At 35.4% G+C, this 26862-nt stretch overlaps 1 protein-coding gene across 1 annotated transcript; it reads right to left on the reverse strand.

Moving 5' to 3' along the window:
• Window positions 1-26494, reverse strand: LOC105441905. The gene is made up of 8 exons (XM_030993936.1): window positions 26218-26494; window positions 19059-19155; window positions 15391-15911; window positions 13635-13731; window positions 10791-11311; window positions 3648-3744; window positions 467-528; window positions 1-301 (listed from the first exon to the last, which is right to left on the reverse strand). The coding sequence occupies exons 1-8, from the start codon at window positions 26358-26360 to the stop codon at window positions 1-3; spliced, it is 1839 nt and encodes a 612-aa protein (XP_030849796.1). The 5' UTR covers window positions 26361-26494.
• Between the last annotated feature and the right edge of the window lie 368 nt (window positions 26495-26862).

Below are 26862 nucleotides of genomic sequence, written 5' to 3' on the forward strand. Positions count from 1 at the left end.
CTACCACACGTGTGACATCATATTCACGCACGGTCTGCAGCACTCGATGAGGTAAACCAAGTCTTCCTCGTCTGTGCACTTCACCCAGTACAGTTCTAGCTGCTCTAGCTTCTTGGTTTGTTCTCTGATCAGAAGACCCAGTCCTCTCATCGTCTCTCTCGATACACGGTTCTTCTCTGATGGGAGTGTGTACGGTGCTCTAAGTCTGATGCGTGTGAGCTGCTGTCCTCTGATCCGACGAAGACCAGCCGTGATCTGAGGTATGTCTCTCTCTGCATCATCGATAGTAATATCGATATCACTCAAGCCAGGGAGCGATGAGAGCAGACCTTCGTAGCTTTGTGACGTCACTCTCTTAGCTGATAGCTTTGTGACGGATGGAAGCTCGGGAGGAGATGGAGGGAAACTGAGAGAGGAGTCTGAGATGGTGAGATGGTTCAGTGAGGTGAATGATCTAAGACAGGACCACAACTTCTCGGTCATCTCGGTAGATAGCTGGCATTTCTCTACAAGGAGTTGACCATCATCCTGGAATTAGAAAGTAATTTAATATGTCAGCCACATAATAAACAACACATATTGGAAATGAGTAGAATTTATAGGAATGCACCTTCGATTTTAAGTTGACATTAGAGTTCAGAAGCCTTCCAAAAAACTATTCTATTAAATTAGTGCTATACATGTTCTTTACAAAAATCACTGCCCTCTCCCCTCATGAAACGAGTGTTCTATTTTATAACTTCTTCAAATTTTTCCTAATCCATTCACCCCTTTAAAACCTTATCCCAGAGCTAGAACCTTACGTGCATTCTAAACACATTGAACACACTTATACACTGTAAACTATTAGTTATTGCTTGCCCGACGACTAGGAGCCGCCCGTTTATTCGATGCGATTGTAAAATTCACTTTCCAAACACATCCATGAATACACAATCTTAATTATCAGATAAGTAAAGTAACATCGATCATTCATACCGAGCTTTCTCAAACGCGCCGAAAAGGGCGCAAAATAAGTGTGTAGACTTTTTACATACACGTACTCTCCACTTCACGAAACCATTATCTCCCTGAATGTATCTTTCTGTAACAAAATGTCTGGTCTAATTGAGAGCCCTTTGTCCGTTATTCTACGACAAGAAGGTTACGGGTTGTAATAAAAAGAAGAAAAAAAACAACAACAACTTCAGATCCACGTAGCCAGAATAAACATTACGCAAACTTTACACAAAATATAAACACATTTGAACTTTGCTGTGATGAAGTCCCAACGTACAATGACTCCACAAACATCTTTATGTAGTATAACTCCCTCACAATGTCAAGATATTAATTAAGCTGTAAAACAATGTTTCTTGATTAAAATCGACCGATAAGCTATTCCCATTTGAAAATTATATGCAAAATTAACAAGTCAGACAGCAACATTCGCCTGTGTAACTCTGGCAAAATATAGTAATGGATTTCCGTACAAAACAATGGAATCACTTAAATGCCGAGCAGATATAAGTCCCATCACTCAAATGTTTAGCTGCCTTTCTCTTTTTGTTCCTTTCTTTCTAGCTCCTTCTCTGATCTCTTTCATCCCCTCGTGTATTCTGTTAAGTACATGTACACTTTTCTAGAGGCATCCGTTTTAGCTGACTCATGTTTCATGTAATACCCACGTACATTGTTCTCCCTCCCCCTCCTTCTTCCTCTCTTTCTCTCTTCTCCTCGTTCGCTCTATCTTTACCAGCTTTCTTTGCTTTTCCTCAATCTATCCCCATCTATTATTCTCCTGTGTATTACCTCATTTTGTTTTCAATGGCTGTAATCAGTTATTGGACAATTAAATAATTTACCGACTGAATGTTTTGATCATACTATATGCTCAAAATTAGTAACTGTTTACAATATCTTGAATTCATAATATTATATCTTTGTTTATATGTTATTAATCTTTGTTTTCCCTATCTTTGTTTAGTGTGCTATTTATGAGTTAACCAGGTCGACACATAAATTATATGCGTTGTTTTATTGTGGAGAGCTCAGGGATAGCAGTTTTTTTTTTTTAACTAAAGAGGAAAGCCTGCTTTAAATAAAACGGTAAAGATGATATAAATAAATATGGCCAATAGATCAATCTCTTTGTATTACATACATTAAATTTTGATCTGCGAATGGCTCATTTTTTCATGTACACACCTGTCTCTTTATTGCATGATATGACGGAGCGGTGGGTTGGTGGATGGCCCTGAACATACCGGCAATTCACGGTTTGTTTTTATGTTTTCAATTTTATTGTCAATCTTTTGTTAATGTAGGGTCATCGAAAGCATAATCTTATAATATTGTAGTTTACATGTACATGCAGCACCTACATCCAATATATTATAACAATAAAAAGGATGCTACTATATTTTTCAAGCACGATATACACATGATATACATTTAAATAAATTTATGTTACACTGTTTAAAGATGTACTTGCATTCCGTATCAGGACATTAACCCCCTAATCAATCACGCCCGGAAAACTACCCCAAGGACAACATCCCCCTAAGGACAATTACCATCCGAAAATTACCCTCGAGGACATTTACCCCCTACCCCTAAAAATTAGCCCCTATGATAATTACCCCCCCCCCCCCTGGAAAATTACCACCTTTAAAGTTCACCCGTGATAATACTTCGGTTTAAATTGTTTCGGGAGTTAATTGTCCTGGGGAGGGGATGATTGTCCGAGAGTGTAATTTTCAGGGGGGGGGGGGGGGGTAATTGTCCTTAACCCTAAAAAGGCAGGGCTATTTGAGGTCTTAGTAGGGCCGGGGGGCATTATGGCCCCCCCTTAAGATATCGGCCGCAAAGCGGCCGATTGCCGCCAAAATTTGCACGCATGTCAAGTGAAGTGTATAGAATAATATGATAATTTCAATTTTTTGAAAAATTTACTCATTTGCATATTTATGGTAATTTATGCAAATAAAGTCATAAAAATCACATTTTTACCCATAAATCATATCTTATTCATATTTAAGCATTCTTTTTCACTACATATATTCATTAGACCATTCTCAATAACAATACGACAAAAAAAATTTGGAAGAGCCAGCTTATTCCTTATGTTATCCCTTGTTTTGATAATTTCTTATGTATTTTATTGTTTTTTTAACTTATGTATTTCATTGTTTTTGTTGTTTTATTTCATTTCTTACTACAATTCAACTATTTTGACTTCAAAAATAACCACCTAAACTTTAAACAAGACCCAATAACCCATGTTTGATTTGTTTTTAGGAAAAATGACTTTTCCGTATGTTTTGTACACAAATCACGAAAATGAGCGATTTTCAGGCTGACATGCAAAGACAAAAGGTCACGTGACCTTGTAACCGTAGGTCCGATTTTCAAAAAAATTATTTCAAAAGTTGCGCAAGCCTCGAAAGAAAAAAGTCAGCGAGCGGCGGGGCGCCATCCATATGCGTTCCCGAGCAATCGGAAAAATCGTGGAGGGGGGGGGGCATAATGCCCCCCCCCCGGCCTTATTAGGGTTAGAGGATTAATTGTCCCTTTTGTAATTGGCCGGGGGATGATTGTCCAATAGTTAATTGTCCCAGAACCCTTGTATTCATGTAGCAATCTATATACTAAAGTAAGTAACTTACATGCAAGGTAATCACCCTGAGTGACTTCTTTGGATTGTGAAGACCAGTGATGTGACGGCTTAGTCTACCGTCTGCGTTTGTACCACAGCCAAGAAGCCTGCAACATAAAAATAATGTGTAAATTGAGTTAAAAAGAGAGAAATGGAAAGAAGATGTTAATTACATCCATTTGTAGATGATTACATGAACGGTTAAAGTGTACCGATCACCTGAATATTATTTATGTGTTTTGTTATGAATGTACCTACCCTCTATTTTAAATAAAACTTGAATAAAAAAATAATAAATAAATAAATATATATATATATATTTTTCCCCCCTTCCACAGGGTTCTTTATTTTCAAAACAAATTTCATTATATACAGAACATCCATATATCGTATACAAATAATTAAAGAAATAATTTCCATACATAATGGCTCGACACAGATAATAATCATCACGGCCAAAAACTGTTGTGGCAGATAAAAACAAACATTTATGACAAAATTTGTACTTTAAATATATAATTTAAAAAAAATACCAAACATTTCCAACACTCTCAAAATATTTTCTAAAGTGAAACCATTTCTTTTCTAGTTTATTCTCTCTGAGATTTGTTTGGTATATATATTTTTCCATTTCATAATAACGTTTTACAGCTGATAAAATTATATCAAATTATGGTAGTTGATTTCGTAATTTAGCTGAAAATATTTCTTGTCTTACAACCACCAGAACACAGTTGAGTGCATTATTATTGCTACCGCAAAATCCAAACAATTTATTTTGATTTGTAAATTTGATCCTTTTCCCCGTATTACGAAATATCCAGAACTCTAACTTCGACCTTACTTCATTAGAATAGTTACAAAAGCAAAAAGCATGTATGATAGTTTCATCATTGTTACTACAAAAAGTACACTTCTTGTCAGCCACTACACCAAATCTTAACAAACTGTCCTTTATATATAATATTCTATTTAAAATCTTGATTTGAAACCACCTCATGTTGATATCTATTGTTGACTGAAATGGAATTTGACAGTACGAAGCCCAAAGTACATCTTGAAAATCTAAAAAACTTTTCCACTTTGTAAGAGCTTTACATTCTTTTACTTTGTTTTTTTAGCAAAGACTGATAAATATGTGAACAACCAACATGTGTTTTCACCACAAGGTGCACGGCTTCGGGAATGATAGGTGCTAAGGCCTTACTAGGAGCTACATGTGTAGTCATTTTAAAACCTGACCGAATTGCACTACAAAGACCATAGTACTGGAGGAAATTTGTTTGTATGTCAAATCTCCGTTGAAACTCAAAATATGAACAAAAAGAACCATCTATTTTTAGGATGTCATTCACAAAACGTATTCCTCGTAAATTCCAAGCCCCCCAAAATACCACTTTGTCATTTATTTTAATGTGGGGGTTATTCCAGAGAGGTTGACTTGCAATGTCGTCAATAAGAAGTTCGACCAAGTCTGACCAAGCGAAAAGGACCTCTTTCCAAAATGGATTTGGAGTCAAGTCTGCTAATTTTCTAAAATAATGTGAGCCCATTTACAGGTGAAAAATAGGTTTGGGGCAAGAATGAATTGAACATGTGAAAAGTGAAACTTTCTATCTGAGAATTAGTTACAAATCTTCTAATCCATGATATTTTCAGGGATTTAGCATGCATGTAAATATCAATCATCTTAACCCCACCTTTATTATACAGTTGACACATTTGTTCTCTATTGATTTTATCAGGTTTGTTACCCCATATAAATGCATACAAAGAACGATTTATATCTTTCATAATTTGCGAATTCGGTTCTGGAAGTGAAAGCAACAAATAGTTTAATTTTGGCACCAACAAAGATTTGACTACAGTTATTCTTCCGAGGACAGTTAAGGTTCGTTTGGACCATGAAATAATTTGGCTTTTTATATCTTTATTTTTTTCAGTATAATTATGATTTACCATCTCTACTAAGTTAACCGAAAAATCTATTCCTAAGTATCTCGAATAACCTTCTGATACCCAATTTAGTTTGTGCTCTGGCATTAGCTGTTTTTTGCAGGCTCTATTTTTCCCAATCCATATCACATGAGTTTTTGTAATATTGATCTTTAGGTTTGACATTTCTTCAAAATCACCCAATATTTTTAGTGAGCTCTGTAAATCTTCTTTTGTACCGTTAAGTGTCAAAATGGTGTCATCTGCGTATTGTAGTAGTTTACAATTTTTTCCCTGTAGATGCAAGCCAATTAAATCATTGGAATGTCTAATCAAAATTCCTAATATTTCGCTAACAAGTAAAAACAGATATGGAGATAATGGGTCTCCTTGACGACACCCTTGTCCTATAGTAAATCTTTCTGTGCAAAAACCATTTACTGTGACACAAGAAGAAGCATTTTGATAACATAGATTAATCCATTTTTTAAGCGATGGCCCAAAATGAAAAAAGTCAAGGACATTGATTAGAAACTTGTGAGATATACAATCGAAGGCCTTTTCAAAATCAATCATCAACAACATGCCTGGAATATCATTAAGTTCGTTATATAATAATATATCATGAAGTAAACGAATATTTTCTCCGATAAAACGGCCTTTCAAAAATCCTTTTTGATTTTCATGTATCAAGCGGGGCAATACTTGCTTTAATCGATTAGCTATGCACCCAGATGCTATTTTGTATATAACATTTAAAAGTGAAATAGGACGCCAATTCTTTAATAAATGTCGAGGCTTGTTTCCTTTAGAAATTAAAGTGATAATTCCTAATTTTTGTGACTGCGACAATTCTCCTGTAAAATAAGCAAATGTTCAAAGATCTGATAATGAACGTTTTAAGATATTGCCAAAAGAAAAGAAAAAAATCAACGGTGAAGCCATCTTGTCAAGGGGATTTATTATTTTTCATACTTTTTAGCAATAAACAAACCTCACTTTCACTCAAAGGACCTTCTAATAATGTGGACAATTCTGGAGTTAACTTAGGAATATCTGGATAGTTTAATAATGTGTCTATGTCTACCTCTTCAGTGTCTTTCGCCTTATATAGGTTTGAATAAAATTTAAAGATTTCGTTAGATATACCATCTTGTCCACTAATAACATCTCCATTTTCTGTTGACAATTGCCGTATTTCTTTATTTACTTTATTCTGTTTTTCCAAGTTTAAAAAATATTTTGATGACCTTTCTCCCAGCTCCATCCATTTGATTCTAGATATCATGATAATTCCATCATTTACTTTTAAGCGATAAGTTTCAAGTTGTGACTTTTTGTCACTTAATTCTTTTATTAATGCGGTCTTATCATTCGATGTCACTAGTCTTTGTTCCAGTACTTCGATATTTCTGTCCAGTTTCTTTTCCCGACTGATGTTTTGCTTCTTAATGAACGAGCCATAGGATATAGATTCACCCCGCAATAGCATTATCAAAGTTTCAAAAAATAATTGGTCATTGATAGACAATTCACAATTTCCAACTATGTTATCGTTTTCATCAAACTCTACCTCATCTTTTGCATAAAATATAATTGTCTCTTTTATAGTTTTTATAATTTTTGACACAAAATTTTCATCTTTTAATAGAGAATTATTAAATTTCCAAATTCCTGGACCCCGTTTAATTTTATTTAAAGACAAGCTAAGACGAACTAATGAGTGATCTGTTCGATAGCCAGATAAAATATCAGATTTATGAACTAATGATAGTAATTCTGATGATATATAAAAAAAAGTCTTATCTACTTTGTTTAAAAGGGTTCGGCTGGCGCCACGTGTAATATTTTTTCAGAGGATATCTAATTCTCCATGGGTCACATAGATCTAATTCGTCCTTCATATTTTTAACCTGCTGTTTCGCCCTAGGATTATTTACATGAACATAATTATGAGTATCAAGGGTCTGGTCCTGCACTAAATTCCAGTCTCCACAAATAACAACATGTGGATTTTCGAACTCTGTTATGATACGTTGTAAATCAGTATAAAAAGTTGAATTATCAGTGTTCGGGCCATATAAAGACGCCAGTGTAATGTCGTACTCATATAATGTCAAATCTAAAACTACTAAGTTTCCACCATTGTCTATTCTACTTTGATTAACTTTGACCGGAATAGCATCCTTAAACAAAATTGCTACTCCTCTAGAGCTGGATGTATGATAAGAGAAAAAACACTTGCCTCCCCATTTGCGACATATTTCTGTTTCTATGTCAGGAGTGAAATGGGTGTCTTGAATAAAACATACATCATATTGTTTAGATTTCAAATATAACAAAACATCTTCTCTTTTCTTATCATTTGCTAGGCCGTGAAAATTCATTGAAATAAAAGTAATGTCACCCTGCATCAGACAAGAGTACCGAGGCGAAAAAAGACGACGAACTACCTGTGGAAGATTTTTTCAATATAAATACAACTAACACACATACAAAACACAAACATCAAACACAAAGGTCGAGTAACGACACGACCGACAAGCCACGGGCAACAGCATTGTGGCCAAAATAAATCCTCTCAAGACCCTTTAAAATACGAGAGCAACGATTTACATTAATTTATATAGCAGGGAGTGTAACAGAAAGAGAGATAGAGATAGATGGTGCAACATCTTAAGTTCAAGAGTTCAAGCAAGTACATTTCTATAAAGGCTTATTGAAATTTACAAAGGAAGACACCTGTTGAAGGTATGCGCATGGTTTCTTATGAGATCTACAGTGTACATCTGAATACATTCTTTAGCGTTGCCAAATCCTGCATCCAGAACTAAACTATAAGTACTATTCTCCACTGCCAATGAATGTAATGTTGCTGTCTTGCAAGTCAAAAATATGACTTTTAGAATCCTCAGATCCTTAGAATCCTTCACAAAAACAAATACCTCAGTCTTTTTTTTTTAAACATAAGAAAATTAAAAGATAAACAACAATTCAGAGACTGGAAGTATAATGAAAATTTACTTCTGACGACTTTGATTCATAATCTTTCCCCTTTTTGGGGGTACTACAATAAGTGCAAAAAATGAAAACGTATCAAAATCAGAACATCCTCTGAACATAAATTTGCTCTACCTTCCTTCTTTTATGGAGTACTACAATAAGTTACAAAATGAAAACGTATCAAAATCAGAACATCCTCTGAACATAACATTTTCTCTACCTTCCTTCTTTTAGGAGTACTACAATAAGTTACAAAATGAAAACGTATCAAAATCAGAACATCCTCTGTACATAAAATTTTCTCTACCTTCTTTCTTTTAGGAGTACTACAATAAGTGAAAAAAAAATGAAAACGTATCAAAATCAGAGCATCCTCTGAACATAAAATTTTCTCTACCTTCCTTCTTAATAGGAGTACTACAATAAGTTACAAAATGAAAACGTATCAAAATCTGAGCATCCTCTAAACATAAAATTTTCTCTACCTTCCTTCTTTTAGGAGTACTACAATAAGTGAAAAAATGAAAACGTATCAAAATCAGAGCATCCTCTGAAAATGACATTTTCTATGGATATAAGGAAATTTAAGTTCAAATCAAAAGAATGTTTATGTTCATTACACTCTAAATATCTTAGACAGACAAAATCTAAATGCAAGGAATTATCTGCCTGATTTTCGAACTGTTTTACAGTTATATCCACATTCTCTCCTTTCATTATTTTACATAATAAATAATTGCCCCAGTGACTATGGCCAGTCTAATAAGTGCTATTTTCGTTCTAAGAAGTGCCCGTTATCATCCCTGATGAGTGCTGCTTTCTAGGTATGAGAAATGCCCCTGCTGAGATTTGATAAGTGACCATTCAACTTTGAAAGATGCCCATTTCCGTTTATAATAAGTCCACACGTGATGTCTTTGCATAACACATGATTTATGCTTGCAACAAATGGACTCAAAGAACATGTGATAAAAAAAATAAAAAAATGCCAATGGATGACCTAAAACAGGTGACGTTACCCCACCCCCTCTCAAAACGGAACAAAATTTCGGGACCAAAAAAGAAAGTGTCCTCTCCCCCCCCCCCCCCCATCCCCCCCCCCCTTATTCAGCGGCTGGCTGAGTCGTTGCGAAATTTTTGACCTCATTTTAACCCCCCCCCCCCCCCCCCCTTGAAAAAAATCCTTCGTACGCCACTGGTAGTAACAGAAAAAGCCTGATCAGAACAAAATGTAGCCCTCCGTACAGATTTTCTACTGCTATGCGGAGTTCAATACACACAGAGTGGATATGAACTACCAAAGTGAAATACATATGAGTACGAACCCCAACGAACGAAGCTACATGCACTTCTTTCAACACTAATATGTTCGTTCATATAGGCTGACCCTTCTACATGAAAAGACATGCGTTTCGGCTTCATACTAATAAAGTAATTTTGTCATAATATTAACAATTGTATTATTGTCTTAAGATCATCACACCACTGATTAAATGTGATATTCTCAGTTATTACTACTAATTCAAAACAAGATTTTCTCCGCGGAAAATAGTGGTCAATTCAGCTGCAAACAATCAATTATTGAGGAATTAAGGGGGTCATTTAAATAGATCAGAAAAAAGAGTAGGGCCTTATGTGATAAACAGAAACAAAATAAACCAGCTGAACACATGCAAGAAAACACGATGATCGTTAATAATTAGTTTTGTTATATTTCCGGCTCATTTTCTTCGTGAAAATGATACATATACTAAACATAACGGCATTCAGACCGCTTGCTAGCTTTGAGAAATTTACATCATCTATATACGATGTCATGAAGAAGAGGTTGGCGAATTTGCTACTTTCCAGCTGACAGAGTCTCAATCTTCTCTTTAAACCATGAACAAAGTTATCAAATCAATAGTAAACATCAAATAATACAGGTACATGTACATGTATATTTAAAATGAATTCACCAAACATAATTAAGCGCCTTTAGTTAAAGGCTAGGTGTCAATTGCCCATTGTAAACTAGAGCAAAAAGACCATCTGAAGTGCAAGTTGTTTGATACCCTTAGCATTAAAATCAGGTTATTATTAATGGCTATTACCAGTATTATAACTTGTATTGTTAATTTTATTATTATTGTTATTATTATCATTATTATTGGGGCTACCAACATTATGATTATTAATATTATTCACCTACTAAAGGTTTGTACAATAAACTCACATTAGATGATTTATCGTCTTCACATGTTTGCAACATTCGACGAGTTCAACGAAGTCTTCTTCGTCTGTTCCCTTCACTCTAGACAGACAGAGCCATTGTAGGTTCTTGGTTTGTTCTCTGATCAGAAGGCCCAGTCCTCTCATCGTCTCTCTCGATACACTCTTCTTCTCTGATGGGAGTGATGGCGGTGCTACAAGGTTGATTTGCGTGAGCTTCTGTCCTCCGGCCCGACGAAGACAAGCCGTGATCTGAGGTATGTCTCTCTCTGCATCATCGATAGTGATATCGATATCTCTCAAGCCAGGAAGCGATGAGAGCAGACCTCCATAGCTTTGTGACGTCATACTCTCAGCTAATAGCTTTGTGACGGATGGAAGCTCAGGAGGAGATGGAGGGAAACTGAGAGAGGAGTCTGAGATGGTGAGACGGTTCAGTGAAGTGAATGATCTAAGACAGGACCACAACTTTTTGGTCATCTCGGTAGATAGCTGGTATTTCTCTACACGGAGTTGACCATCATCCTGGAATTAGAAAGTAGTTTAATATGTCAGCCGCATAATAAACAACACATATTGGAAATGGTTAGAATTTAAAGAAAGGCACCTTGGTATATTAAGTTGACATTAGAATTCAGAAGCCAAAAATAAATAAAAATTATATTAAATACTATACATGTCCTTTAAATAAATTACTGCCCTCTCCCCCTCAGGAAACGAGCGTTCTTTTGTATAACTTCTTTAACTCTTTCCTAATCCATTCATCCCTTTAAAACTTTATCCCAGAGCTAGAACCTTACTTACATACTAAACACACCGGTATACTCTACACTGTAAAATATCTTTAGTTATTGCTCGCCAGACGACTAGGAGCCGCCCGTTTGTTCGATGCGATTGTAGAATTTACATTCCAAACACATCCATGAATACACAATCTTTAGTGACATCCATCATACAAACCGAGCTTTCTCATACGCGCCGAAAAGGGCGCACAATATTAAAGTGTGTAGACTTTTTACATACACGTACTCTCCACTTCACGAAACCATTATCTCCCTAAATGTATCTTTCTGTAACAAAATATCTGTTCTAATTGAGTGCCCTATGACAGCTATTCTACAACAAGAAGGTTACGGGTTGTAATAAAAAGAAGAAAACAAACAACAACAACTTCAGATCCACGTAGCCAGAATAAACATTACGCAAACTTTACACAAAATATTTGAACTTTGCTGCGATGAAGTCCCAACGTACAATGACTCCACAAACATCTTTATGTAGTATAACTCCCTCACAATGTCAAGATATTAATTAAGCTGTAAAACAATGTTTCTTGATTAAAATCGACTGATAACCTATTCCCGTTTGAAAATTATATCCAAAATTAACAAGTCACAACATTCGCCTGTGTAACTCAGGCAAAATATAGTAATGGATTTCCGTACGAAACAATGGAATCACTTAAAGGCCGAGCAGATATAAGTCCCATCACTCAAATGTCTAGCTGCCTTTCTCTGTTTGTTCCTTTCTTTCTAGCTCCTTCTCTGATCTCTTTCATCCCCACCCGTGTATTCTGTTAAGTACATGTACACTTTTCTAGAGGCATCCGTTTTAGCTGACTCATGTTTCATGTAATACCCACGTACATTGTTCTCCCTCCCCCTCCTTCTTCCTCTCTTTCTCTCTTCTCCTCGTTCGCTCTATCTTTACCAGCTTTCTTTGCTTTTCCTCAATCTATCCCCATTTAATATTCTCCTGTGTATTACTTCATTTTGATTTCAACGGCTGTAATCAGTTATTGGACAATTAAATAATTTACCGACTGAATGTTTTGATCATACTATATGTTCAAAATTAGTGACTGTTTACAATATCTTGAATTCATAATATTATATCTTTGTTATGTTATTAATCTTTGTTTTCCTTATCTTTGTTTAGTATGCTATTTATGAGTTAACCAGGTCGACACATAAATTATATGCGTTGTTTTATTGTGGAGAGCGCTCAGGGATATCAGTTTTTTAAACTAAAGAGGAAAGCCTGCTTTAAATAAAACGGTAAAGATGATATAAATAAATATGGCCAATAGATCAATCTCTTTGTATTACATACATTAAATTTTGATCTGCGAATGGCTTATTTTTTCATGTACACAGGCAACCTGTCTCTTTATTGCATGATATGACGGAGCGGTGGGTTGGTGGATGGCCCTGAACATACCAGCAATTCACGGTTTGTTTTTATGTTTTCAATTTTATTGTCAATCTTTTGTTAATGTAGGGTCATCGAAAGCATAATCTTATAATATTGTAGTTTACATGTACATGCAGCACCTACATCCAATATATTATAACAATAAAAAGGATGCCACTATATTTTTCAAGCACGATATACACATGATATACATTTAAATAAATTTATGTTACATTGTTTAAAGATGTACTTGCATTCCGTATCAGGACATTTACCCCCTGATCAATCACGCCCGGAAAACTACCCCCAAGGACAACATCCCCCTAAGGACAATTACCACCCGAAAATTACCCTCGAGGACATTTACCCCCTACCTCTGAAAATGAGCCCCTATGATAATTACCCCCCCCCCCCCCCACCCCTGGAAAATTACCACCTTTAAAGTTCACTGTAATAATACTTAAATTGTTTCGGGGGTTAATTGTCCTGGGGAGGGGATGATTGTCCGAGAGTGTAATTTTCAGGGGGGGGGGGTAATTGTCCTTAAGGATTAATTGTCCCGTTTGTAATTGGCCGGGGGATGATTGTCCAATGGTTAATTGTCCCAGAACCCTTGTATTCATGTAGCAATCGATATACTTAGTAGGTAACTTACATGCAAGGCAATCACCCCGAGTGACTTCTTTGGATTGTGAAGACCAGTGATGTGACGGCTTAGTCTACCGTCTGCGTTTGTACCACAGCCAAGAAGCCTGCAACATAACAATAATGTGTAAATTGCGTTAAAAAGAGAGAAATGGAAAGAAGATGTTAATTACATCCATTTGTAGATGATTACATGAACGGTTAAAGTGTACCGATCACCTGAATATTATTTATGTGTTTTGTTATGAATGTACCTACCCTCTATTTTAAATAAAACTTGAGTAAATAAATAATAAATAAATAAATAATTGCCCCAGTGACTATGGCCAGTCTAATAAGTGATATTTTCGTTCTAAGAAGTACCCCTTATCATCCCTGATGAGTGCTGCTTTCTAGGTATGAGAAATGTCCCTGCTGAGATTTGATAAGTGACCCTTCAACTTTGACAGATGCCCATTTCCGTTTATAATAAGTCCACACGTGATGTCTTTGCACAACACATGATTTATGCTTGCAACAAATAGACTCAAAGAACATGTGATAAAAAAAATTAAAAATGCCAATGGATGACCTAAACAGGTGACGTTACCCCACTTCCTCTCAAAAAGGAACAAAATTTCGGGACCAAAAAAGAAAGTGTCCTCTTCCCCCCCCCCCCACCCCCCACCCCCCTTATTCAGCGGCTGGCTGGGTCGTTGCGAAAATTTTGACCTCATTTTAACCCCCCCCCCCTTGAAAAAAATCCTTCGTACGCCACTGGTAGTAACAGAAAAAGCCTGATCAGAACAAAATGTAGCCCTCCGTACAGATTTTCTACTGCTATGCGGAGTACAATACACGCAGAGTGGATATGAACTACCAAAGTGAAATACATATGAATACGAACCCCAACGAACGAAGCTACATGCACTTCTTTCAACAATAATATGTTCGTTCATATAGGCTGACCCTTCTACATGAAAAGACATGCGTTTCGGCTTCATACTAATAAAGTAATTTTGTCATAATATTAACAATTGTATTATTGTCATCACACCACTGAATAAATGTGATATTCTCAGTTATTACTACTAAATCAAAACAAGATTTTCTCCGTGGAAAATAGTGGTCAATTCAGCTGCAAACAATCAATTATTGAGGAATTAAGGAGGTCATTTAAATAGATCAGAAAAAAGAGTAGGGCCTTATGTGATAAACAGAAACAAAATAAACCAGCAGAACACATTGAAGAAAACATGATGATCGTTAATAATTAGTTTTGTTATATTTACGGCTCATTTTCTTCGTGAAAATGATACATATACTAAACATAACGGCATTCAGACCGCTTGCTAGCTTTAAGAAATTCACATCCTCTATATACGATGTCATGAAGAAGAGGTTGGCGAATTTGCTACTTTCCAGCTGACAGAATCTTAATCTTCTCTTTAAACCATGAACAAAGTTATCAAATCAATAGTAAACATACAATAAGACAGGTACATGTATATTTAAAATGAATTCACCAAACATAATTAAGCGCCTTTAATTGTAGGCTAGTTGTCAATTGCCCATTGTAAACTAGAGCGAAAACACCATTTGAATTTCAAGATGTTTGATACCCTTAGCATTAAAATCAGGTTATCATTAATGGTTATTACCAGTATTATAACTAGTATTGTTAATTGTATTATTATTGTTATCAATTATTATTATTACTGGGGCTACCAACACTATGAGTATTATTTGTGTTATTGACTGACTAAACATTTGTACCATAAACTCACATTAGATGATTCATCGTCTTCACATTTCTGCAACACTCGACAAGTTCAACCAAGTCTTCCTCGTCTGTGCACTTCACCCTGGTCAGAATGAGCCAATACAGGTTCTTGGTTTGTTCTCTGATCAGAAGACTCAGTCCTCTCATCGTCTCTCTCGATACTCTGTTCTTCTCTGATGGGAGTGATGATGGTGCTGTAAGGTCGATGCGTGTGAGCTGCTGTCCTACGGTCCGACGAAGACAAGCCGTGATCTGAGGTATGTCTTTCTCTGCATCATCGATAGTGATATCGATATCTCTCAAGCCAGAGAGCGATGAGAGCAGACCTTCATAGCTTTGTGACGTCACTCTCTCGGCTGATAGCTTTGTGACCGATAGAAGCTTAGGAGGAGATGGAGGGAAACTGAGAGAGGAGTCTGAGATGGTGGGATGGTTCAGTGAGGTGAATGATCTAAGACAGGACCATAACTTCTCGGTCATTTCGGTAGATAGCTGGCATTTCTCTACAAGGAGTTGACCATCATCCTGGAATTAGAAAGTAATTTAATATGTCAGCCACATAATAAACAACACATATTGGAAATGGGTAGAATTTATAGGAATGCACCTTCGATTTTAAGTTGACATTAGAGTTCAGAAGCCTTCCAAAAAACTATTCTATTAAATTAGTGCTATACATGTTCTTTACAAAAATCACTGCCTTCTCCCCTCATGAAACGAGTGTTCTATTTTATAACTTCTTCAAATTTTTCCTAATCCATTCACCCCTTTAAAACCTTATCCCAGAGCTAGAACCTTACGTGCATTCTAAACACATTAAACACACTTATACACTGTAAACTATCATTAGTTATTGCTTGCCCGACGACTAGGAGCCGCCCATTTATTCGATGCGATTGTAAAATTCACTTTCCAAACACATCCATGAATACACAATCTTAATTATCAGATAAGTAAAGTAACATCGATCATTCATACCGAGCTTTCTCAAACGCGCCGAAAAGGGCGCAAAATAAGTGAGTAGACTTTTTACATACATGTACTCTCCACTTCACGAAACCATTATCTCCCTGAATGTATCTTTCTGTAACAAAATGTCTGGTCTAATTGAGAGCCCTTTGACCGTTATTCTACGACAAGAAGGTTACGGGTTGTAATAAAAAGAAGAAAACAAACAACAACAACTTCAGATCCACGTAGCCAGAATAAACATTACGCAAACTTTACACAAAATATAAACACATTTGAACTTTGCTGTGATGAAGTCCCAACGTACAATGACTCCACAAACATCTTTATGTAGTATAACTCCCTCACAATGTCAAGATATTAATTAAGCTGTAAAACAATGTTTCTTGATTAAAATCGACCAATAAGCTATTCCCATTTGAAAATTATATGCAAAATTAACAAGTCAGACAGCAACATTCGCCTGTGTAACTCTGGCAAAATATAGTAATGGATTTCCGTACAAAACAATGGAATCACTTAAATGCCGAGCAGATATAAGTCCCATCACTCAAATGTTTAGCTGCCTTTCTCTTTTTGTTCCTTTCTTTCTAGCTCCTTCTCTGATCTCCTTCATCCCCCCGTGTATTCTGTTAAGTACATGTACACTTTTCTAGAGGCATCCGTTTTAGCTGACTCATGTTTCATGTTACCCACGTACATTGTTCTCCCTCCCCCTCCCTCTTCCTCTCTTTCTCTCTTCTCCTCTTTCGCTCTATCTTTACCAGCTTTCTTTGCTTTTCCTCAATCTATCCCCATATATTATTCTTCTGTCTATTACCTCATTTTGTTTTCAACGGCTGTAATCAGTTATTGGACAATTAAATAATTTACCGACTGAATGTTTTGATCATACTATATGCTCAAAATTAGTGACTGTTTACAATATCTTGAATTCATAATATTATATCTTTGTTATGTTATTAATCTTTGTTTTCCTTATTTTTGTTTAGTGTGCTATTTATGAGTTAACCAGGTCGACACATAAATTATATGCGTTGTTTTATTGTGGAGAGCGCTCAGGGATAGCAGTTTTTTAAACTAAAGAGGAAAGCCTGCTTTAAATAAAACGGTAAAGATGATATAAATAAATATGGCCAATAGATCAATCTCTTTGTATTACATACATTAAATTTTGATCTGCGAATGGCTTATTTTTTCATGTACACAGGCAACCTGTCTCTTTATTGCATTAAATGACGGAGCGGTGGGTTGGTGGATGGCCCTGAACATACCGGCAATTCACGGTTTGTTTTTATGTTTTCAATTTTATTGTCAATCTTTTATTAATGTAGGGTCATCGAAAGCATAATCTTATAATATTGTAGTTTACATGTACATGCAGCACCTACATCCAATATACTATAACAATAAAAAGGATGCCACTATATTTTTCAAGCACGATATACACATGATATACATTTAAATAAATTTATGTTACACTGTTTAAAGATGTACTTGCATTCCGTATCAGGACATTTACCCCCTAATCAATCACGCCCGGAAAACTACCCCCAAGGACAACATTCCCCTAAGGACAATTACCATCCGAAAATTACCCTCGAGGACATTTACCCCCTACCTCTGAAAATCAGCCCCTATGATAATTACCCCCCCCCCCCTCCCCCCTGGAAAATTACCACCTTTAAAGTTCACCCGTGATAATACTTCGGTTTAAATTGTTTCGGGGGTTAATTGTCCTGGGGAGGGGATGATTGTCCGAGAGTGTAATTTTCGGGGGGGGGGGGGGTAATTGTCCTTAACCCTAAAAAGGCCGGGCTATTTGAGGTCTTAGTAGGGCCGGGGGGGGGGGGGCCATTATGGCTCCCCTTAAGATCTCGGCCGCAAAGCGGCCGATTGCCGCCAAAATTTGCACGCATGTCAAGTGAAGTGTATAAAATAATATGATAATTTCAATTTTTTGAAAAATTCACTCATTTGCATATTTATGGTAATTTATGCAAATAAAGTCATAAAAATCACATTTTTACCCATAAATCATATATTATTCATATTTAAGCATTCTTTTTCACTACATATATTCATTAGACCATTCTCAATAACAATACGACAAAAAATTTGGAAGAGCCAGCTTATTCCTTATATTATCCCTTGTTTTGATAATTTCTTATGTATTTCATTGTTTTTTTTAAATATGTATTTCATTGTTTTTTTAACTTATGTATTTCATTGTTTTTGTTGTTTTATTTCATTTCTTACTACAATTCAACTATTTTGACTTCAAAAACAACCACCTAAACTTTAAACAAGACCCAATAACCCATGTTTGATCTGTTTTTAGGAAAAATGACTTTTCCATATGTTTTGTACACAAATCACGAAAATGAGCGATTTTCAGGCTGACATGCAAAGACAAAAGGTCACGTGACCTTGTAACCGTAGGTTCGATTTTCAAAAAAATTATTTCAACAGTTGCGCAAGACTCGAAAGAAAAAAGTCAGCGAGCGGCGGGGCGCCATCCATATGCGTTCCCGAGCAATCGGGAAAATCGTGGAGGGGGGGGGCATAATGCCCCCCCGCCCTTATTAGGGTTAAGGATTAATTGTCCCGTTTGTAATTGGCCGGGGGATGATTGTCCAATAGTTAATTGTCCCAGAACCCTTGTATTCATGTAGCAATCGATATACTTAGTAAGTAACTTACATGCAAGGCAATCACCCCGAGTGACTTCTTTGGATTGTGAAGACCAGTGATGTGACGGCTTAGTCTACCGTCTGCGTTTGTACCACAGCCAAGAAGCCTGCAACATAAAAATAATGTGTAAATTGGGTTAAAAAGAGAGAAATGGAAAGAAGATGTTAATTAAATCCATTTGTAGATGATTACATGAACGGTTAAAGTGTACCGATCACCTGAATATTATTTATGTGTTTTGTTATGAATGTACCTACCCTCTATTTTAAATAAAACTTGATTAAAAAATAATAAATAATTTTTTTTCCCCCTTCCACAGGGTTCTTTATTTTCAAAACAAATTTCATCATATACAGAACATCCATATATCATATACAAATAATTAAAGAAATAATTTCCATACATAATGGCTTGACACAGATAATAATCATCACGGCCAAAAACTTTTGTGGCAGATAAAAACAAACATTTATGACAAATTAGTACTTTGAATATATAATTCAAAAAAAATACCAAACATAAAATACATGATCATGTTTATGTTAGCACATTTCCAACACTCTCAAAATATTTTCTAAAGTGAAACCATTTCTTTTTTAGTTTATTCTCTCTGAGATTTGTTTGATATATATATTTTTCCATTTCATAATAACGTTTTACAGCTGATAAAATTATATCAAATGATGGTAGTTGATTTCGTAATTTAGCTGAAAATATTTCTTGTCTTACAACCATCAGAACACAGTTGAGTGCATTATTATTGCTACCGCAAAATCCAAACAATTTATTTTGATTTGTAAATTTGATCCTTTCCCCCGTATTACGAAATATCCAGAACTCTAACTTCGACCATACTTCATTAGAATAGTTACAAAAGCAAAAAACATGTATGATAGTTTCATCATTGTTACTACAAAAAGTACACTTCTTGTCAGCCACTACACCAAATCTTAACAAACTGTCCTTCATATATAATATTCTATTTAAAATCTTAATTTGAAACCACCTCACGTTGATATCTATTGATGACTGAAATGGAATTTGACAGTACGAACCCCAAAGTACATCTTGAAAATCTAAAAAACTTTTCCACTTTGTAAGGGCTTTACATTCTTTTACTTTGTTTTTTAGCAAAGACTGATAATTATGTGAACAACCAACATTTGATTTCACCTTAAGGTGCACGGCTTCGGGAATGATAGGTGCTAAGGCCTTACTAGGAGCTACATGTGTAGTCATTTTAAAACCTGACCGAATTACATTACAAAGACCATAGTACTGGAGGAGATTTGTTTGTATGTCAAATCTCCGTTGAAACTCAAAATATGAACAAAAAGAACCATCTATTTTTAGGATGTCATTCACAAAACGTATTCCTCGTAAATTCCAAGCCCCCCAAAATACCACTTTGTCATTTATTTTAATGTGGGGGTTATTCCAGAGAGGTTGACTTGCAATGTCGTCAATAAGAAGTTCGACCAAGTCTGACCAAGCGAAAAGGACCTCTTTCCAAAATGGATTTGGAGTCAAGTCTGCTAATTTTCTAAAATAATGTGAGCCCATTTACAGGTGAAAAAAATAGGTTTGGGGCAAGAATGAATTGAACATGTGAAAAGTGAAACTTTTTATCTGAGAATTAGTTACAAATCTTCTAATCCATGATATTTTCAGGGATTTAGCATGCATGTAAATATCAATCATATTAACCCCACCTTTATTATACAGTTGACACATTTGTTCTCTATTGATTTTATCAGGTTTGTTACCCCATATAAATGCATACAAAGAACGATTTATCTCTTTCATAATTTGCGAATTCGGTTCTGGAAGTGAAAGCAACAAATAGTTCAATTTTGGCACCAACAAAGATTTGACTACAGTTATTCTTCCGAGGACAGTTAAGGTTCGTTTGGACCATGAAATAATTTGGCGTTTTATATCTTTATTTTTTTCAGTATAATTATGATTTACCATCTCTACTAAGTTAACCGAAAAATCTATTCCTAAGTATCTCGAATAACCTTCTGATACCCAATTTAGTTTGTGCTCTGGCATTAGCTGTTTTTTGCAGGCTCTATTTTTCCCAATCCATATCACATGAGTTTTTGTAATATTGATCTTTAGGTTTGACATTTCTTCAAAATCACCCAATATTTTTAGTGAGCTCTGTAAATCTTCTTTTGTACCGTTAAGTGTCAAAATGGTGTCATCTGCGTATTGTAGTAGTTTACAATTTTTTCCCTGTAGATGCAAGCCAATTAAATCATTGGAATGTCTAATCAAAATTCCTAATATTTCGCTAACAAGTAAAAACAGATATGGAGATAATGGGTCTCCTTGACGACACCCTTGTCCTATAGTAAATCTTTCTGTGCAAAAACCATTTACTGTGACACGAGAAGAAGCATTTTGATAACATAGATTAATCCATTTTTTAAGCGATGGCCCAAAATGAAAAAAGTCAAGGACATTGATAAGAAACTTGTGAGATATACAATCGAAGGCCTTTTCAAAATCAATCATCAACAACATGCCTGGAATATCATTAAGTTCGTTATATAATAATATATCATGAAGTAAACGAATATTTTCTCCGATAAAACGGCCTTTCAAAAATCCTTTTTGATTTTCATGTATCAAGCGGGGCAATACTTGCTTTAATCGATTAGCTATGCACCCAGATGCTATTTTGTATATAACATTTAAAAGTGAAATAGGACGCCAATTCTTTAATAAATGTCGAGGCTTGTTTCCTTTAGAAATTAAAGTGATAATTCCTAATTTTTGTGACTGCGACAATTCTCCTGTAAAATAAGCAAATGTTCAAAGATCTGATAATGAACGTTTTAAGATATTGCCAAAAGAAAAGAAAAAAATCAACGGTGAAGCCATCTTGTCAAGGGGATTTATTATTTTTCATACTTTTTAGCAATAAACAAACCTCACTTTCACTCAAAGGACCTTCTAATAATGTGGACAATTCTGGAGTTAACTTAGGAATATCTGGATAGTTTAATAATGTGTCTATGTCTACCTCTTCAGTGTCTTTCGCCTTATATAGGTTTGAATAAAATTTAAAGATTTCGTTAGATATACCATCTTGTCCACTAATAACATCTCCATTTTCTGTTGACAATTGCCGTATTTCTTTATTTACTTTATTCTGTTTTTCCAAGTTTAAAAAATATTTTGATGACCTTTCTCCCAGCTCCATCCATTTGATTCTAGATCTCATGATAATTCCATCATTTACTTTTAAGCGATAGGTTTCAAGTTGTGATTTTTTGTCACTTAATTCTTTTATTAATGCGGTCTTATCATTCGATGTCACTAGTCTTTGTTCCAGTACTTCGATATTTCTTTCCAGTTTCTTTTCCCGACTGATGTTTTGCTTCTTAATGAACGAGCCATAGGATATAGATTCACCCCGCAATAGCATTATCAAAGTTTCAAAAAATAATTGGTCATTGATAGACAATTCACAATTTCCAACTATGTTATCGTTTTCATCAAACTCTACCTCATCTTTTGCATAAAATGTAATTGTCTCTTTTATAATTTTTATAATTTTTGACACAAAATTTTCATCTTTTAATAGAGAATTATTAAATTTCCAAATTCCTGGACCCCGTTTAATTTTATTTAAAGACAAGCTAAGACGAACTAATGAGTGATCTGTTCGATAGCCAGATAAAATATCAGATTTATGAACTAATGATAGTAATTTTGATGATATATAAAAAAAAGTCTTATCTACTTTGTTTAAAAGGGTTCGGCTGGCGCCACGTGTAATATTTTTTCAGAGGATATCTAATTCTCCATGGGTCACATAGATCTAATTCGTCCTTCATATTTTTAACCTGCTGTTTCGCCCTAGGATTATTTACATGAACATAATTATGAGTATCAAGGGTCTGGTCCTGCACTAAATTCCAGTCTCCACAAATAACAACATGTGGATTTTCGAACTCTGTTATGATACGTTGTAAATCAGTATAAAAAGTTGAATTATCAGTGTTCGGGCCATATAAAGACGCCAGTGTAATGTCGTACTCATATAATGTCAAATCTAAAACTACTAAGTTTCCACCATTGTCTATTCTACTTTGATTAACTTTGACCGGAATAGCATCCTTAAACAAAATTGCTACTCCTCTAGAGCTGGATGTATGATAAGAGAAAAAACACTTGCCTCCCCATTTGCGACATATTTCTGTTTCTATGTCAGGAGTGAAATGGGTGTCTTGAATAAAACATACATCATATTGTTTAGATTTCAAATATAACAAAACATCTTCTCTTTTCTTATCATTTGCTAGGCCGTGAAAATTCATTGAAATAAAAGTAATGTCACCCTGCATCAGACGAGAGTACCGAGACGAAAAAAGACGACGAACTACCTGTGGAAGATTTTTTCAATATAAATACAACTAACACACATACAAAAACACAAACATCAAACACAAAGGTCGAGTAACGACACGACCGACAAGCCACGGGCAACAGCATTGTGGCCAAAATAAATCCTCTCAAGACCCTTTAAAATACGAGAGCAACGATTTACATTAATTTATATAGCAGGGAGTGTAACAGAAAGAGAGATAGAGATAGATGGTGCAACATCTTAAGTTCAAGAGTTCAAGCAAGTACATTTCTATAAAGGCTTATTGAAATTTACAAAGGAAGACACCTGTTGAAGGTATGCGCATGGTTTCTTATGAGATCTACAGTTTACATCTGAATACATTCTTTAGCGTTGCCAAATCCTGCATCCAGAACTAAACTAAAAGTACTATTCTCCACTGCCAATGAACTAAATGAGTGTAATGTTGCTGTCTTGCAAGTCAAAAATATGACTTTTAGAATCCTCAGATCCTTAGAATCCTTCACAAAAACAAATACCTCAGTCTTTTTTTTTTAAACATAAGAAAATTAAAAGATAAACAACAATTCAGAGACTGGAAGTATAATGAAAATTTACTTCTGACAACTTTGATTCATAATCTTTCCCCTTTTTAGGGGTACTACAATAAGTGCAAAAAATGAAAACGTATCAAAATCAGAACATCCTCTGAACATAAAATTTGCTCTACCTTCCTTCTTTTATGGAGTACTACAATAAGTTACAAAATGAAAACGTATCAAAATCAGAACATCCTCTGAACATAACATTTTCTCTACCTTCCTTCTTTAAGAAGTACTACAATAAGTTACAAAATGAAAACGTATCAAAATCAGAACATCCTCTGTACATAAAATTTTTCTACCTTCTTTCTTTTAGGAGTACTACAATAAGTGAGAAAAAAAATGAAAACGTATCAAAATCAGAGCATCCTCTGAACATAAAATTTTCTCTACCTTCCTTCTTAATAGGAGTACTACAATAAGTTACAAAATGAAAACGTATCAAAATCTGAGCATCCTCTAAACATAAAATTTTCTCTACCTTCCTTCTTTTAGGAGTACTACAATAAGTGAAAAAATGAAAACGTATCAAAATCAGAGCATCCTCTGAAAATGACATTTTCTATGGATATAAGGAAATTTAAGTTCAAATCAAAAGAATGTTTATGTTCATTACACTCTAAATATCTTAGACAGACAAAATCTAAATGCAAGGAATTATCTGCCTGATTTTCGAACTGTTTTACAGTTATATCCACATTCTCTCCTTTCATTATTTTACATAATAAATAATTGCCCCAGTGACTATGGCCAGTCTAATAAGTGCTATTTTCGTTCTAAGAAGTGCCCCTTATCATCCCTGATGAGTGCTGCTTTCTAGGTATGAGAAATGCCCCTGCTGAGATTTGATAAGTGACCATTCAACTTTGAAAGATGCCCATTTCCGTTTATAATAAGCCCACACGTGATGTCTTTGCATAACACATGATTTATGCTTGCAACAAATGGACTCAAAGAACATGTGATAAAAAAAATTAAAAAATGCCAATGGATGACCTAAAACAGGTGACGTTACCCCACCCCCTTTCAAAACGGAACAAAATTTCGGGACCAAAAAAGAAAGTGTCCTCTCCCCCCCCCCCCACCCCCCCCCCCCCTTATTCAGCGGCTGGCTGAGTCGTTGCGAAATTTTTGACCTCATTTTACCCCCCCCCCCCCCTTGAAAAAAATCCTTCGTACGCCACTGGTAGTAACAGAAAAAGCCCGATCAGAACAAAATGTAGCCCTCCGTACAGATTTTCTACTGCTATGCGGAGTTCAATACACGCAGAGTGGATATGAACTACCAAAGTGAAATACATATGAGTACGAACCCCAACGAACGAAGCTACATGCACTTCTTTCAACACTAATATGTTCGTTCATATAGGCTGACCCTTCTACATGAAAGGACATGCGTTTCGGCTTCATACTAATACAGTAATTTTGTCATAATATTAACAATTGTATTATTGTCTTAAGATCATCACACCACTGATTAAATGTGATATTCTCAGTTATTACTACTAAATCAAAACAAGATTTTCTCCGCGGAAAATAGTGGTCAATTCAGCTGCAAACAATCAATTATTGAGGAATTAAGGAGGTCATTTAAATAGATCAGAAAAAAGAGTAGGGCCTTATGTGATAAACAGAAACAAAATAAACCAGCTGAACACATGCAAGAAAACACGATGATCGTTAATAATTAGTTTTGTTATATTTCCGGCTCATTTTCTTCGTGAACATGATACATATACTAAACATAACGGCATTCAGACCGCTTGCTAGCTTTGAGAAATTTACATCATCTATATACGATGTCATGAAGAAGAGGTTGGCGAATTTGCTACTTTCCAGCTGACAGAGTCTCAATCTTCTCTTTAAACCATGAACAAAGTTATCAAATCAATAGTAAACATCCAATAAGACAGGTATATGTATATTTAAAATGAATTCACCAAACATAATTAGGCGCCTTTAATTATAGGCTAGGTGTCAATTGCCCATTGTAAACTAGAGCGAAAACACTTTCTGAAGTGCAAGATGTTTGATATACCCTTAGCATTAAAATCAGGTTATCATTAATGGTTATTACCAGTATTATAACTAGTATTGTAAATTTTATTATTATTGTTATCAATTATTATTATTACTGGGGCTACCAACACTATGAGTATTATTTGTGTTATTGACTGACTAAACATGTGTACAGTAAACTCACATTAGATGATTCATCGTCTTCACATTTTTGCAACACTCGACAAGTTGAACCAAGTCTTCCTCGTCTGTGCACTTCACCCTAGTCAGAATGAGCCACTGCAGGTTCTTGGTTTCTTCTCCGATCAGAAGACCCAGTCCACTCATCGTTTCAGTAGATACACTCGTCTTCTCCGATGGGAGTGTTGACGGTGCTGTAAGGTCGATGTGTGTGAGCTGCTGTCCTCCGCTCCGAAGAAGACCAGCCGTGATCTGAGGTATGTCTCTCTCTGCATCATCGATAGTGATATCGATATCTCTCAAGCCAGGGAGCGATGAGAGCAGACATTCGTAGCTTTGTGACGTCACTCTCTCGGCTGATAGCTTTGTGACGGATGGAAGCTCATGGGTAGATGGATGGAAACTGAGAGAGGAGTCTGAGATGGTGAGAGTATGTAGCATCGAAAATGATCCCAGGCAGGACCATAGTCCGGTCGTCACGTCGGTAGCTAAAGTAGATCCCTCGAACATGACAGTCATTACCTAGTGTTAAGATAGAAAGATAGAGAGAGTAAAAGAAAGAATTAAAGACAGATTGTACGAATAAAATAACATTAATTAGTTGATCTCTTGTTGTTTGTGGTAATTATTAAAGCAATCAAGACTGTAT

Source organism: Strongylocentrotus purpuratus, unplaced genomic scaffold, assembly GCF_000002235.5.
Source record: "Strongylocentrotus purpuratus isolate Spur 01 unplaced genomic scaffold, Spur_5.0 spur5_scaffold_20, whole genome shotgun sequence".
NCBI lineage: Eukaryota > Metazoa > Echinodermata > Echinoidea > Camarodonta > Strongylocentrotidae > Strongylocentrotus > Strongylocentrotus purpuratus.